Source organism: Anguilla rostrata, chromosome 7 (genome assembly GCF_018555375.3).
Source record: "Anguilla rostrata isolate EN2019 chromosome 7, ASM1855537v3, whole genome shotgun sequence".
Taxonomy (NCBI): domain Eukaryota; kingdom Metazoa; phylum Chordata; class Actinopteri; order Anguilliformes; family Anguillidae; genus Anguilla; species Anguilla rostrata.
Window position 1 is genome coordinate 16,978,672 of NC_057939.1, and position 17,704 is coordinate 16,996,375.

General features: G+C 44.5%; 1 protein-coding gene across 1 annotated transcript in view; it reads right to left on the reverse strand.

The window, feature by feature from the left end:
* LOC135259201 (cadherin EGF LAG seven-pass G-type receptor 1-like) overlaps positions 1-17,704 on the reverse strand; it is an 84,619-nt gene that overhangs the window by 43,877 nt on the left and 23,038 nt on the right. Inside the window, 4 exon segments of the mRNA XM_064343275.1 lie at positions 349-437; positions 1,729-1,844; positions 3,756-3,978; positions 6,718-7,356. Coding sequence (XP_064199345.1) covers positions 349-437; positions 1,729-1,844; positions 3,756-3,978; positions 6,718-7,356 — 1,067 coding nt within the window.

Here is a 17,704-nt window from a genome sequence, read left to right on the forward strand (position 1 = left end):
TGTATATCAGCTGGGACTCAGACACAGACCTCTGTTGAAAAGCAATTATACCTCAACCCCACGCCCAACTATATATAGAAATGTTGGTGAATTTGATTAGACTTGTGTGAATAATTTAATTCACCGTGGATTGTTGGTTTCAATTAAAAGAGAATTATGTCAGATCAAAATGGTCAGCTGCCAGGAATGAAGCTGGAATCTCTGCCCATCTCATTCTTCCATTTGCACTGTATGGCTGTCTCACTTTCTCAATGATCATAACCCATTCACACGTTCCTTGTGATGGTTACTGTGGCAATGGGCATGACTGGCACGTGGACTCCTCCTCCAGGACCTCTCGCCACTTACCTTGTTGTAGTAATGGAGCTGGACCGAGTGCCACTGCCCATCGCTGACTCCACCAGTGACAAAGGGAGACACCGTGGTTTTGGCCTCTCCTGCAGAACAGAAACAGGAAACAGGAAGCAGGAAAGTGAGTGAGAGATTTATATTTAAATGTTTTGTCATAAAACATATAAATCTGAAGACACAAATAAATACAGAAGCCTTTCTGCAGTTCTGATTTGCAACAGTGATGAATGACTCCTCCTTCATAAAAAAGAAAAAAAAAGTCACTGCCCTCTTTGACATTGCCTTCTGCTGAAAACATGTTGGTTACACTAATGATAAATGTGATGCACTCAAAAAAGCTGGCTGGCAAAACAGCAGTGAATCACATTTTGAATCACTCAGGGATTTCTTCATATCAATGGCAATCACTCACATTATCAACAAAGATTTACAGAGGGGTTAGTGAATATTTAGGCAGGAGCTCCCACACAGGAATTTACCCTACGACTCAGCAAACAGTAAAACAACACTATGGCTCTGTTAACCCTCTCTCTCTCTCCCGCGTCTGTTTGGGAATGGGAGTGACCATTTAACCCCTCTGGGTTCATTATTAAGCCCCCCGTCACTGTGACCCCTCTCCTCACAGACTCTCTTCTCACTCTCGGAGATTGCAATCTCACTATCCCTGCACATAGTACCCGCATTATCTGTCCTCTGATTAAATATTTTATGGTGCTCGGTTTGCGTGCACAAATAAGGTGATAGAGAAAAACAGGCCCTTTGGGCTTGCGGTAGATTTATGAGCCCACTGAAGATGACTGAAACAGCACAACATCCCTGTCTGGTCTGTAATAAAGAGCTTTCACAGAAAGATAGAGGAGAAAAAAGGGTCAAGAAGGGTGTGAGAAGAGTGAAAGGCAGTAAAGTGAGAGAGAGAATGAGAGAAAGAAAGAAAGAAAGGGAGAGAGAGTGAGAGATAGAGTTCTGTTTTTAACTGCACTTTGGCCAGCTGCTTCCTCACTAAGGGTCAGCGCCCAGAACACTTAACATCTCATAAGACTCCACTAACGACCCACCCCCACCCACGGCTCATAAACGCGAGGGGTGTACGTCATGTTCCCCTTTAATACAGTCGCAAGCCACACCCCCACCCCGTCCACCATACGACTGCACAGACTGCTGTAGGGAACAGCAATCACAGCCCTGGCAGTAAACACACAACCTCTCACTGCTTCTCTTTTTATTTAGCTTAGGTTAGGCTTCCTTTCTCAAAGGTATATCACCTGAGTCCCACCCAGGCTTTGAACCCTATAACCCTATAACAAACCTCCTTCCCTCAGTAATACTCTACCTGCCACCCAGTAAGAGCATTATGAGTTGACGTGGTTAGGACCCTACCTGCAGAAAAGGTGAGCTGGATCTGCTCCTCGATGATCTCCAGAGCAATGAAGTCGTGCTTCTCATTAAATCTTCCATTATACAGCAGAAGGGCATTCCTGTCACGAGTGGCAAACCTGCAGGTACCAGGAAATGGTTGTTATATGGCAACCACACAGAGTAAAGCTCAAAGAGTGGGGGTTTGGGTCGATTTTATTGATTAGGACTTTAAAGCAAGACAACTGCATTGCATTCTGGGAGAGGAAACCAGGTCAGCCAGAAGCCGGAAGAACATCGATACTGTCAAGAACAAAGTGAACAAGAAGCAGGGAAGATAGTGGTGTTTGACGACGGAACTGCAAAGAAGCAGGGATGGGACTGGAAACCTGGGAAGACAGAAAGAGTTAGACAGAGATAGAGAGAGATTTAAAAAGAGAAAAAAGGGGTGAAGGACAAAGTGAAAAAATGAAGCAGGAGGAAAAAAAGAGGAGGCAGGATGGACCAGCAGGAAGAGAGAGAAAGGCAGGGCAGACAGTAAAGTTGCGCATCCAGCCTGAGGAAGCAGACACTCAGAGGTCTGAAGCCAGCGGCTGGTCTGAGTTATCCTGTGGTGGGTACAGGGGGACAGAAGCCAGAGAGCAGCTGCCATGAGGCTGCCCCACAGGAAGCCACAGCCAATAAAGCAAAACACTGATAATGCTGCCCAACCACACACCACTTCCTGCCACCACACATCACTTCCTGTTTTCACTTTGCAGCTGGGGGGCTGTGTTAGATGCTTGGAAGGCAGGAATAGCTTGGCCTATTTATCTGGAATGAGTGCATATTTTATAAAATACGTAAATATTCACTGTCATTTTTAGTTTTGGATGAGTTTATTTAGATAATAATGGCTGGACTCAAAATGGCTTTTCAGCTGGGAAAATGACAAAATCTCAAAAACAGAGACAAGCCTATTTTACAGCTGAAATAACTGATCGGAGATCAGAAAAGCAAATTATCTAAAATGCGTTTTGACATGTTTGACTGCTAGACAAAGCTGACTGTACACTGTTTATTAGTGCAACCACACATTCCACAAATTACAGTTTATCAGAGGAGCTGCATCCAAGCATGGCTTTTTCCACAGGATCTATTGGGGAAAGGGGTATAGTGTAGGTCTGCACCAATCTGAAACTGGCAGGGACAGCCTGGTGCATCAAATCCAATAAAGACCTAGTGAACCATATTGGCCAAATGCGGAAAAGAGTGACCCAGGAGAAGAATGAGACCTGCTGGACTGAGAGCTTTTATGGGGTATGGGGCACAGGGTACAGGGCACAGGGTACAGGCACATCAACGTTCAGGGATATACAGTGGGGTGCAGAATTTGGATAGTGGTGGGCAGGAATACTAAGCAGGAGAGGGGTACAGAAATCTTGTGAGAGAAAGTGGGTTACAGGGGTACAAAATGGACAGTGGGGTACAGAGAGAGATCAGAACTCACATAAGACAGACAATGGACTTCTTAGAGCGAGAAAAAGGAGTTCAGAGATACAATGGGGAACAGGGAGAGTGAGATACAGGGTTTCAAAGATACAATAGGATACAAAGAGAGAAAGTGGGGAACAGAGAGACAGTGGGGGAGAGAACTCACATAAGAGAGACAGAAAAAATCTTAGAGTGAGGTACAGAGGTTCAGAGCATGGTTCACAGGCAGAAAGAGAGATATATAAGTAGGAGGCGGTGCGATAATCAAATGAAAGATACAGCATAGCACAGACAGTGAATACTGGGGGACAGAGATACAGTCGGGTACAGATAAAGATATAAGGGGTATAGACAGAGTGCAATACAGAGGTTCAGAGCATGGTTAACAGGCAGAAAGAAAGATACACAAGTATGCAGTGGTGCAGTAATCACATGAAATATGCAGTAGGGTACAGACAGATATAAGGGGTACAGACAGAGTGAGATACAGGGATATGGGATAACAGTCAGGTAGAGACAGACAGAGTGAGACACAGTGGGGCAGAGCCAGACTGAGGACACAGTGGCACAGTACTCACATAAAAGACACAGTGAAGTGGAACCTCTGCCTCAGCCCCCTGAAGGTGACGAAGGACTGCCCGGGGAAGCTGCGGGTGGTCATCTCGCAGTAGGGCGTCTCGTACTCTCCGGCCGGACACTGGCATATGAACCCCCCCACCAGCAGGTCCACGCACTTCCCCCCGTTCTTACACACGCCGGGCTGACAACGTCCAGAGCGGGCGTTGACCTCACAGTGCTCACCTGGAGAGAGAGAGAGAGAGACCACAAGCGGGTCAGTCACCCACATGCTGCCCACCACCCTGAATCGGTCCTACAGCTTTGCACCTCCCTATATTACTGAGCTCGCAGGTCATTTCTCTGTTACCTCATTTAAGGTAAATGTCAGACATAAAATATAGAGAGCTCAATCAGAACAAGCCCCATTATTTTTCAACAGAAGAATTCCAGATCATACAGATTCAATGTGTGATTCGGTCAATCTGTTTTCATCATAGAAAATAGGAGCTTGTCTTTTACATTCACCAGATGCTGTAATTCACACCACGTAAATGACCCATATCAGTTTTTTAGTTGTTTTTTTAATTACCAGCAAAATACTGTGCCATAAAAAGTCTTGGCTCATATTTAACACAAATTATATAATCAAAACATGTTGTGCTGATTTATAAAAATCTTTGTCTTTGTTTGTGTTCCTGTCTATGGAATAGGATCATCTTGAGATTTAAAAAAATTCTCTTGAGAATCCTAAAATTTGACATTAAGTTCACCATGGACACAACAAAAAGGTTTAATTACAATCCCTCCTCTGCATGCACATCAAAACAGGCCAATCCCCTCTCTAAACAGATCTAGTCTGATGGTCTTCTCTTGCCCTCGTGCCTGTCAAAACAAACCATATCGAGGCCGCCCAGTTCCTGCCCCTAGCTGACCCCTGTCCCCTGGGAGAAATCAGACGGCTTTGAGCACAATGCCGAGAAGACAATGGTCCCGCTCGCAGTCGCTCAAGGCGGCCATGGTGGTCCCTAAATGCCCGCCATGGTCCACTGCCCTGGTACTGTCTCCTCCATTTGTTACAGCTAATGCTGAATTCAAATGTCAATGCAGTTCCAATTTATGCTATAATTAGCATTGATTTACTCACAATATCCAGCCATGAATTCAAAACACAAACAGACTTAGATCAATCCCAGAATTCCTTGGGACTTGAATTGCTTAATTGAGAATTTTGTTGTGTTGGACAGGCTCCAATCAGAAAAGAGGATCTACTGTATGCCAAACAAGCCACAGCTCTTCTGGCATATCTGAATGTTTGGCCACAATGTGAAGAATGTGCTCCAAAACAGCCCTCCCCAGACACCACACAGGCTAGGAAATGAATAATTACCCAAATGTCGAGGACACCGTGCTGCCCCAGCCGAAACGCTTTTTGCCCCCCCGTTTAAACTTTTTTCAAGCTTTATTTAAAGATTTACAACTGCAAAACTGAAGGGACAGGGCAGCTCCCAGCACCAATGGGAATATGTGTGTTTGTTTTCACTGTGCAGTCTTTTTAATCAATGGCCAGCCTAGCAGTTAATGTTTAACAGCCATGTTATTCAAATCATAACTCAGAGCTGCACCCCATTCTGTCCATGTTAAATGCCTGCTATGCCATTGCAGGGACATTACAGACAGTTTTTTTTTAGTCAGGGTCTCATTTGCATTTTAGACAGCAGTAAACATGTGTTTGGTGAACAGCAAACATGTGTAGAGATGAATATAACCTCTGAAGCATATTTCTGAGTTTTTTGTGCCTCAAAGTGCTCTTTTGAGGAAATGTCTTCATATTTCACTGTACTTCAGTCATTTCAGTCATTTCTGCAAACAGAATACCTGGAGATAGCAGTATCTGTCAGACCATCAGAAACCAGACTCCTGTTCTGGCAAATATGGAGCAAACTGAGACCGTGCCATAATCTAACAGAGTGGAACAAGGCTAGGTCTTAAGGTCTCCAAGGCACCAGTGGATCCACCATCTCAGGTAGAGGTCCAGTTGGCAAATGCTTACGTGTCACCCATTAGCCTGACAAGATCTGGACGAAGCGCAACTATGCATGGCAAAACACACAATGCCAGCTCCGAGGCTGGTAATTAGCCCTAAGTCGGCAAAATAATCCCCTTTCTGAGGGAATTAGAGGGATCCATTTTCGTCTAATGTGAGAAACCAAAGGAGGACACAGTCAAACCCGCTGTCATCGCCCCCCATAATGACCGAAAAACTACCTGGAGTTGAACTGTGACCTTCAAAGGCCAGGGCCCCCATTCCGGGCTGGGGTCATTATCGCGTAATTGCCCTAGTGGAGGAAGCAGAGAGGCAGACCGGAGGACTCTAACAGTGGAATTAGGGCCCATCGCAGGGAATGGAGGCTCCGAGAGAGCAGATGAAAGATCCTGATGGTGGTTTATCCTATCAGTACTGCTGTCCACAGGACAGTGAAACCCAAGACTTCCTGTAGCCCTCGCCTGAGAAAAATCCACATCCCATGATGCATCGGGAGACTAAATTAATTGCAACACCCGGTCCTTCCAGCCGTGCCACATTCTTCCTCCAGAGAGAAAGTCAGAGCTTTGTAAACAAACACCATGTTCTTCCCATTCAGTTCAGAGGTGACCTGTCACTGCTCATCATTATGTTCACCAGAAAACGTATCTTCACAGCAGATAAAAATGCCAATTATGTATGTCACAAATGTTATCCGTTCATACAGCTAAGTTTACCTAGACTTGTAGCCTTGTGGTTCCAAGATCACTATCAGCATTGCTGTAGGTGTGGCCTATCACTTAGTAAACCAGAGTGAGGAAGAAAGAGACAGGCAGCGAGTGAGTGAATGCGTGTAGGAGTGAGTAAAAAAGCAAGCGAGCGAATGTCGGAGTGAATGAGAGAGTGAATAAATGAAAGAGCGAGTGAACACGCGAGCGCATGAGCGAGCCCGAACTCACCGGTGAAGTCCTCCAGGCACTCGCAGGTGTAGCCCCCCTCCCGGCTGCGGCACCTCCCGTTGTTGCGGCAGGGCCCGGAGTAGCACAGGTCGATCTCCGTCTCGCAGTAGTCCCCGGTGAAGCCCGGCGGGCATCGGCAGCGAAGGCCGTTGATGGGGTGGATGGGCCGGAAGAGGACGGTGTCGGAGGTGATGAAGGGCGCCGAGCTGTCGAACTTGAGCACGGAGACGCACTTCATGTAGTTCTCGCAGGGCTCGCGCAGGCAGATGTTGTCGTCGAAGGGCAGCACGCGCTGGGTGGAGATGAGCGTCAGGAGCGTGCGGTTCAGGTAGATCTGCTCCTGCAGCTCCTCGGACGGCACGTAGCGCCCGTGCGGCGCGCCGGGCAGCTTCGCCGAGAAGGTGACGTTGAGGATGCTGCCGTGGACGTCCGTGTCGTTCTGGATGTTGAAGACGAAGACGCCGGCGCGGTTGGTGGAGAGGACGGCGGCCACGCCCTCCACGAACAGGGAGAGCAGCGGCGAGAGGAAGCGCTCCTGGGACATGTTCTCCAGGCGCACCGTGATGCTGTTGGTCAGCATGTCGTCCGTGATGATGGTGACGCGCAGGGTGCAGAGGGCCGAGACCTGGTGGATTCCATCTGTAACCAGGGAGACGCAGCCATTAACAACCGCCCATGGAACGGCTTCCATGGACCATCGGAGAAGATAAAATTAGCCCCATTCATCTTAAAACCCAGCAGGCCGCCGTCACTATTACTGACCGCCAGAGGCATACAAAAACTATTCCAGTCATATGTTATCCCAGCTGTCACAATATCTACACACGCCAGCCGACATAGTCATAAATTAAACTCTCTCCATTAAAGAGTCCATAATCACAGCATCTCCAGACTGAAGTATGCGATAAAACAACCCACATTTTTAAGACATACACGGTCAAGCCGCTGCATGTTCACACCGGAACAAATTTACCGCATGCACCGGTATCTATTGCAATATATACAGGTCAGCAGAAACTATCAGTATATTCACCATATGGCTTTTGCACTGAGTAGAACTGAGACAAGCTCCAACAAGCCAACTTACTACAGACAGACTCAGTGAACCAACAGGCCGACAGGTGTTAACAACAGCTCCAGAACCCAACAAACGAATTACAAGCAAACGCAAAGCACAGCAGTTCTGAATGTAGGTGACAGACACTTCAACAGGCTCAGCTTTTTCCAAACTGAATAAGGAAAGTCAAAGCATACTCCACCCTCTGTGCCCCTTCCTTTAAGCGGGATCAGAGATGGTGTCAATCTAAGTCTGCGTACGTGTTCATTTCCTTCTCTGAATACAATAAGCCCGCCAAATCAGACCAGCATCTGGGACGTGATCCGTGCGCCGATAATAAGGCCCTGGAGCAGAGAGGTTTCCTGCCGACGCGAAAATGTTCGGCGGCTCGTCCACCTTTTAAACGGCAGTTTCCTGACAAATACTGTGCCGCTCCAAGAGTGTAAATCCTGACCGTGTTGATTTGACTCTCCGCCAGGGTTTTTTTTTTCTCCATAGATGCTTCAAAGCGTGATTTGTTTTAGGATGCATGGTTCTGGCAGCGCGTTACATTGTGGCTGCTATCCCTGGTGCCTCAAGGCCTAACTTCATTCCACCTGAGCTCCGCATGACCTAACCAAGGAAATGAGATGTTTCCCAGAAAGCAATTTCACGCCTGTCTTTGTGCTGAAGAGCAGCAGACACAATAAGTGCCTTGAACAGCACATTTCTGTGTCTCCTCTGGTATGCTTATCTACTCTAGGCTTTACATTATCTAATACTTCTGGAATCTGATCAGAGAGAGAACACTCACAGAAATTAAATATGCCACAATATATTGTACATACCGGGACTTTTTGGAAAATATAATGTTAAATACATTTTACAGAAGGACACGGTTGCAAGCTAATCTGATCTTGATATATACAGTATATTTTATTTAAATAAATACATGGCATCATATTCCACATTTTAATAAGGGAAGGAGGCCATAAGACTCCACTGCCCAATCCCACCTAGTCTAGACACCTGGTATCTGCAGGTTTGCATCATGAGTGGGGCACAGCATGTTTGCTTGTTGAGTGGGGATGGTACTGTATGTAACCTGAACTTCACTAGTACACTAAGCAGCCGGGTAAATGGAATTTGTTATGTGTGAGTTATGCAAGTCTCCTTGGACAAAAGGCATGCGCTAAGCCAACAGATAAGATTGGGGTTATAATGAAGAAGCCAGTGCCATGCTTCAGAGGCCCCAGTGCTGACGTTATTAGTACGAGTGACCCCGCACAGTCCTGGTGGGGCTTTCATGCCAAGGATGACTGGGGGGTCTACCGGACAGTTGGGCTAGCAGGGCAGTGAGGGGGGGCGCGGTGGTTTGACCCGCTAGCTCCTAATCTGCCGGGAGAATCCAAAACCCCCAAATCAGTTCACGGCTGCACAGATGCGGCACTTCATAATTACTGAACAGGACAGGGCGAGGGCTGGCGTTTCCTCTCTGTTTCAGCATCCCCCTACACAGCGTCAAACCCGGCCGGACGCACAGCTGCAGACACAAGATCCCCTCACATACTCTGGGTCACAGAAATCGCACATACCATACAGGGTTCCACGATGAGCTGGCAGTCTGACCTGCTGAGATCACAGCTGAGAAGAAAACGTCTGAAAAAACAGTCTGTGGTCTCACCCTCTACATTATATTTTAACTCAACAGAATACCACAATAACCAACAGTGATCCCTTTACACTACTTCGGTGTTCTATAGAAAGGTTTAGAAATGTTGCATCCCAACCAGGTTTTTAATACACTCTGTAACAGCATAGACAAGGGCTATTATTGATGGCTTCTACATTTTTTACACCGATTGATATTATATTGTGTAGGCATGTTGTAACCTGTCCATCAACTGAGGCTGTCAATGGGTTTTTCTGCATGTGTGTTTCTTTTGTACTGTCTGTGGTTTTCATTGTTGACATTGGCATTTTTACATAAGAGATTTTATATTTATAGGCACTCAGTAAACTGTCCGGTGGTTTTATGGTATTGTGTTCATGTGTTTTGTGCTGTCATACTCCATGCTCCATGTGATGTATGGTTGCATATATTATTTGCTGCAGATTACCATATTTCGCCCCAGGGATAAATAAAGTATCTTACCCTCTATCTCTATCGCACATCTAGACCAGCTACTGGGTATATTAAAAATGCATTCCTATTTTATTCAAAACATTTTCCATTTCTATTGCATCCACCCATGTTCTATTATATCTTTAACAATGCACTGAAAGATACTGCAAGCAGAATTTCTGATATACATGTTTTCCAACTGATAACAATACTGCAGTTGCTTGCCATCACTGAAATGCTATAATTTCAAATAAGTTAGTATGACTTTCATTGTCTACTTTCACCACACCAACAAACAGACAGCAGAGTAACAGGCACCCTCTCCAACCTCCTCCATCCTTTCCAATCACCTCAAACCCAAACATGTTCCAACAATCTCCACCTGCCCTTGACTTTACTCATCCTTCTCAGAACACCTCCCTACGTCATCCAGCTTCCTCTAAACACCTTCATCCTTCTTAATCCTCCTTAAGCCTGCTTCAGCCACCATCCCTGCCAGCTTCTCCACCTCCACTCTCCTCCTCTCACTCAGCAAGTAAACTGACCTGGTGCTTAATTCACCTCTGGTAGACATTAAAATTTTTACATGAACATACACACATACTGAAAAATCAAAAAGAATTTGCCACTGTCAACAGTAACTACATCGTCAGGTTGCTTGAGAAAATATTCCTTGGAACTCCGACTAAGAAAACTTGGATGAATGAACAGCTTTTGAGTGCTCCACAGGGCTGACAGACGTGTGGGAGCTATCAGCACTGTTCCCAGCTCTCAGGCCCAGGAGAGTGCACAGCAGTGTACCAAAATGGCTGAATTTCACAGCCCCCCGTCCCCACCTGTTCATCAAACTCAACCTCCACTCAACGGCGGCGATTTGCCATCTGCAAACAACAGTCTGACTCCTATCACCGTCTGTGGAGGGTCCTTGTGACTAGTCCTGAGTGCTGTGCAGCTGACAGCTCCACAAATAAGGCAGGAGTTCATCACTTCACTGGCATACGAGGTCAGTGCTACAACAATGCTTTAGTCTGGGGACAGAAAGCCTAAAACAGACACTTCTGTAGGCCCCCTTTGTTTTCCCTCTTCAGTGACATTCCAGCCCAAGTGCTGTGGCGCTATATTTAGGCGCCTGCTGGTTATTTTGAGGTCAGCAGCTGACCAGTAGAACAAACAAATTGTGGTCGAGCTGAACATGCAAATTACTATTGGCTGTCATGTTATGGGAAAAACGCACCGCAGCTCAGTGCATATTGTGACCACAACGATTCAGAAGGGACCACAACAAGACCACACTGGAGAAATGGCACCTAATAAATCACTGGACCACATGGATCACAAACAGTAAAAAGTATGCTGCTACTACTACTACTACTGCTTCTACTAACAACAAAAACAAACATTAGGCTGAAATCATAAAAACTGAACTGAACAAACTAGGTTCAAATTATTAAAACTGCTTAACAATGTGTCACACAAATTTGAGAAAGCATCAGGATGATCAGATGTCACCACAATATAAATCCTACATCATAAAGCACATTAAGGACAATAAAATGTCTATTAAACACATTATAGGAAGTCTGGACAGCAAACACTAGCCTACGACACAGGTTTCCAGCTCAAGTATATTTGTCAGGAATTGGTGCAGTTTAGGACTGTATGTTTGCCATGCTGCACTATGGGATTGATGAGATTGGCTTGTAACCAGGACTGGAGCCCCAAAATGCTGAATGTTACACCTGGCCTAGATGTGAATAAATTCCACAGCCATTCACAGCTGTTTGGACAGGTGACTGACAGGACCACCCTGGCCCACCTGCCCCTGATCCCAGTGACAGTGTGACACCCCAGCCCCCCTGCCCAGCAACTTGTCAGTCCATTCATGCCCCCTGCAGCTGCATCCCACCTCACCAGCCTCCAGAAAGGCTCATGATGTACAGGGTGGTCAGAGACAGTCACTCTCATGGGAGCCACAGGTTCTCCTCGTAAATCTGCCACATCATCGCTGTGCCCCCCTCAATCGGTGCAGGAAAAAGGGCACACACCTCCTTATTTATAATGGTTTACTGATTAGCCCCCATCCAGTCTTTCTCTACCCAAATAAGTATAGCAAAACTCAGTAACCCATACCACTGGCTAGCAAGAATCCAGGAAAGCTTCATCAGTCTTATCTGAACTACTCTTTTGTGCCGTCACTGTCAGCAAAAACAAACAGTTTTTGTGTGATTTTGAGTGGGACAGGGTGCAAATACAGTTTTAATACAGCAAAAGCTTGGGGGGGGGGACGGGGGACGACGACACGCACCCCTCCTAAATCTGCAGGGAATGACCCAAACTGCTGTCACAATCACCTCTCCTTCCAATAATAACATTGCTTAGTTTGTTTAGTTTTTTTAATCCCTTTTCCAAAGGTTTGAGCTAATGTGATGTCTATTTCATTTGATTCAGCTAAAAGGGTATATTGTTAAAAATGTATTATCCCATTTTTTGTTAAAATTAGGGAAATTTGTCTTATCCAAATAAATAACATACATTAAATGGTCAACCCTCATGTTGTCTTCTGGGTTAAATATGACCATGTCTGGAGTTTATCAGCAGTGAAAACCCCTAAAATGTATTTTTTCAGCATAGAATTTGATGACTTTTCCTGGAGTGACCCTACCATTAAAAAAGACAAAGCATTGTTCTTTCTTATATTTTTATAAAAGCGGGACACCATCAGCGTACAAAGATTGTCTTATGAGTTACAGTTATAAACTCAGAAATCATAGTCAAAGCTAAGTGCCGCACATTTAAAATCTATCTGCGTGTTTTGTAGTAAAACAGGTGGTGTAGATGAAATTGTGAAGTCGGAAAATAGTTTTTCACTGATTTAGTGATGAGTGACAGGTTGTTTCAAGGATATGTTGACAATACTAAAAAAAAAAACTTAAATTACATGTGTTATCCTTGAAGACAAAATAACAATAAAGATGAAACAGAAAATCACCTAATGCTTATATCCTTGAATACAAAAAACAGCCATATAAGAGTCTTGACTTTTCCCATGCATATAGTTTACAGCCACCACACAATCACGATTGTCCTTTTTTAGTATTGAGTAGAATACACATAAAACAACCAGAAAAGTAAATCTGGCGGTGATGATTACAGCTATGAGGACACTGAGCCAATGCATCCCTCTCTTTCAAAGCAACAATTCAAATATTTGAATCTCAACAAAGACTCAAATTGCAGCCAATGAGATCACAGAGACACAGATGGACACACCCTCCCCTTTCCTGGAAGAATGCACCTGCAAGCTCTGCCCACTCCTTGGGTGTTTGAGTTGCGGCTCCTCTATCTCACAAACCGTGAGTATCTTTATCTCTACAGGCAAAGGGCTTATCTCAAGTTCTCTGACTTTTAGAAACTCAGGACAATATGTGATAGTTTATGAATACAAATAATTTGATTTATTTTTATTTTTTTGCCAATGCCCTTACTCATGGTGACTGGCATGGAATTACAAATTACAAACAGAAAAACAGAAACAACAAATAAGCAAAATAATTCCTAGAACCCAGCAGCCTACAAGGCAACCTAACAATAAAATTCAAGCAGAAATCCCTGATAACAACTCTTAACATATGGTTCTTATTTATTTGACCAATAATAACTATTTATCATCTGTCTGTACAAACAAAAAATATGTGAGTCAAGTGGACTCTAGGTCAGACGGACATGTTATTCCTAAGTGTATATGCTATTCCCTTGTCTTCCCAAAAATTCAGGGATAAATTACACAACAACGACCATGACATTAAAACAGTCTAAAATTCTAAAAATACAATTTTTTCCCCCTCTGCTGAATAATACTAACAATTCCATTTGTTGAAATATTATCTGCACGAGCCGATACCCTTAAGAGCAATTGTACTTCTGATATTTTCCATAAACGCTGCATTAAAATAACATTTTGACAGGCTAATTCTCAGTAATAACTCATAAGTGGTTTTGAACTGCATCCAATAAGATAGAGCGCCTCTCTCACGCAGAGCGTCAGCAGCAGACACAGATCACATATCAGTGACCGACAGACACACTCTGAACATCCTGTATGACATGGTACGGAAAATAATTTCGTAACTTCGCCGATAATGAGATTTCTTTTTTTTTTGTGGAAAGACAGACAAGAAGAAACAGTACAATAGAATGAGGCCATGGAAATACAAAATGTATAAGTGAACATTTTTCTAATGGTAGTGGTTACATAAATCATCATGGAGGTTTATGAAAGAAAAAAATTACCAGGATGATTTGCAATACAAATTGTTAATCAAAAACTAAGATCATGGTTCCACAGGACACATGGTTGAGAGTTCTAGAACATCTATATCTGTTACACTGACACACAGTAAGTGCCAATATAACATTACAACTACAACACTGCCACAAAAGATTAGGAAGTTCATCTGGATAAATCAAATGCACACCCAATTTTATGGGAAACTGAATATTAAAGGCCCTTTAAAGAAAAGCATACTACTTATCACTAAAACAGTAATTACTTGATTTGAGCGAGTTAATATGTGTGTGGGGCAGGGTTGCTGCAGTTGAACTGCACTGAAGTTTAGCAGTCCCAGAGCCATTTCAAAGGACTCCGCCAAACCACAATGCACCACAATCTCCAAAATGGAGAACACTTGGAACAGAGGTGAATCTTCCCAAGAGCGATCTGCCTGCCAAAATTGCTCGAAGGGTGCAGCGACAACTCATCAAGGAAGTCACAAAAGAACCCAGAAGAACATCCAAAGAACCGCAGGCCTCTCCAGTCTCAACTAAGGTCAGTGTTCATGACTCCACAATAAGAGAAAGAAACACACACACAAGCTTTGAGTTTGGGTGAAATTACAAGAAAGCAATTTCATCAGAGGAGAAGCTCCAGCCAAGCACTTAGTGACGTCAATGGAATTAAGTCTTGTGACATCACAAGCACATGCAATGCACATACAGCACAGAATAATCTGATTTTTGCTGTTTTTCTTTCTCACTCACATATACTTTCCCTACTCTGAAAAATGGCCTATGACAGGCTTTACAATGTATCTGGAACCACTTAGTTTAAGCTGAACTCATCTCCTGGACATCTTTATCCTCAACATCCACGTCCATCTCTGGCCTCAGATCAAAGCAAACGCCAGCCGCACAGGATAACTAATCCATCCAAGATAAAGAGACTACAGCTGAATCCAGAACTGCTGTTGAATCCACCAGGAATGTCCTAATCATAAAGCATGGGAGAGACAGATGGAGAAAGCAAGAGAGGGGAAAAAGAAGGAAACAAACAGACAGAGGGAGGATGGAGTGACAGAAAGGGAGTAAAACATGTTAAAAGATAGAGTGAGGGAGGTAGAAAGAGATGGACAGATTGATGGATCTGACTGCTGTCCCCAAACCCACCCCATCATTTTTACGACAGTTAAAACTGGCACATTTAAGCCTGGCAATACAGACCTCTTACAGATCTCTCATACTGATAAAATATTGAATACCAGCTTCTTCTGGTAAATATGTAATAATGCTGAAAGAGTTAACATGAAGGAATGATAATATATATCCTAAAAGTTTTCCATTCATATCATAGAACTGAACCCAGGCTGGCTTGTATTGTGAAGGTTGCACCAAGGAGCTAACCAGGAGTTCCAATTCAATTTTTGTCCAGCTGACAAAAGGTCAGCTCAGCTCACTAAAGATTACATGGAAGAACACAATGCAGGCAGAACTGGTGATAGAACCTGGTGATCTGGGGAGCTGATCCGCAGTTCTGGAATGCAGACGTGGTTTCTTTTGGCATTTTGTCTTTGTTTCGTCAATGCCAAGGTTAGCACTCAGTGTAACCCCAGATGCAATAGCTCTGTTTGTGCCTTTACACACAAGTATTACTGGCAAAGGACACCTGGCACCCAGAAGTGTCCTTTCTACTTAGAGCAGATTTTAATTCATCTGGCATTATCTGTATTAGTGAGGGGAAAAAAACAACGTTCCAATACAGAACAAGACCAAATGGATGTCAAAACTCATAACTGGCTTGTAACCAGGATGGTAGAATCCTTTTCACAGGGTCACTACAATTTGAAACCGCCAGTATTGACAGTCCTTGGGTCTGACAGGGGGAGGGTTTCTGGTTAAAGACATGAGGAGTGTGTCCGACAGGCTGTAGCGTTTCACACTTATCTGTTATCAGACTCCTCAAACCAGCAGGTCCCTGGGGGCCCCCAGAAGCTCCGAAATTAGCTAAAAACAGTAACCCGAAGCCACTGCGACATTCGCCACGCTCCTCACCGTGTCCTCCAATGCAATTACGACACAATAAACTCAATTACATTCCTCTCCGCATCCAATAGTCTCTTTGCAATAAGAAAAGCTGCCAACAACAATACCTAAATGCTCCAGTCCTCTTTAAGCATCAAAAAAAGAAAAGGGCCACTGTCAGAAAGAGAGAGAGTAGTGAATAGTGACAGCTGTCGGGCCTAACAGTCGGATTGCTTTAAGACAGTGTGTGGCTACTCCAGCCTGCTTCAGCCCATTGTTTCCTAGCTGTGAATTGGCCATGTTCAGCAAATTAGCTAAAACTGAACAGACGACATCACATTGCATAGCCAAGATCTGGCCATCAAGTTGTTCCTACACAGGGTTTAAATGATGGGGGCAGAACCTAGATTTTCATGGTCTAATGAACTGAATGAATTGATTAAAAACCAACAAAAAACAAAAAGGCAGTGTCGTGTTGATTGTTTATTAAATTAGCTGAAGCAGAGTGTCATGAGACGTTTAACTCGCTGAAGGTTGTGGCCTTGTTAAACTGGCACGGCCTCCCCTGATCAATACACGCAACTAGCCGCACCGTCTCTAAACCGTCAAAAAGCTATGCAACCGTGGATTCCAACGCAGCATTCCATACAAAACACGCTCGTCTGTGAAGCAGCGGGAACCAAGGACACGTTCGTAATCGATTTTCGCTGCTGAAATTCAGTTAACAGTTAAATCCTGCACTGAACTCTCAGCTCTCGCGGTCCAACCTAATCGAGTTACGGGTCTTTACCGCAGCCTCCATCATTGCGTTAGCCAAAGGTCGGCGTGTCCAAGTCCTCCCTGCTGCCGACATCCCTTCCCTTCAGTATCTAAGAGAGGCTGTGAGATGAGTTTTTGGGGGGGGTCAAGGCAGGAGGAGAGGGGTCAAAAGCAGCTCGGAGGGCCACTCAACCTCAAAGTACACCCATCTGCCACCAAGGCAAGACACGTCTTTAAGGCCAGTACCCACGGCAATGGCGCTGCCAACGGCTGACCTAAATAATCTCCTGTTCCCAAGTTCCTGGCGGGAGGCCAGCGCCTGCCAGCGCACAAAGAGTGCGGGGGTGAGTGGGAACAGCTAGCGCGCACCGTACCATTCACCAAACACATCAACCCAGAGAGGGGAAGAAAGGCGCAAGGAAGCCATTTCCCATGGTCCTGGGGTGAGGGATCAAATTCAGCTCCAGTGACTTTCCTAAGAGGAGAGAGGAGCTACACCACTTGTCTCTGACAAGAAAAACTTATTAAAGGGATTAAAATATTTACATTACCCCATAGTTTTAGTTGGCAACAACAAGGACGGCTCACAAGTAATACATGGCATTATTTTTAGAAACAAAAAAATTAAAAAAATTTTAAAAAATAGTGGGATTCAAAGAAATACTGTACATCTGCACCTTCTTTCACATAAAGCAAATTAACAGACAGCCTACTCGGTCTGCTATGACTTGCACCAATGAGATGGCACAAAAGTATGCACAGGAGAAAAGGGT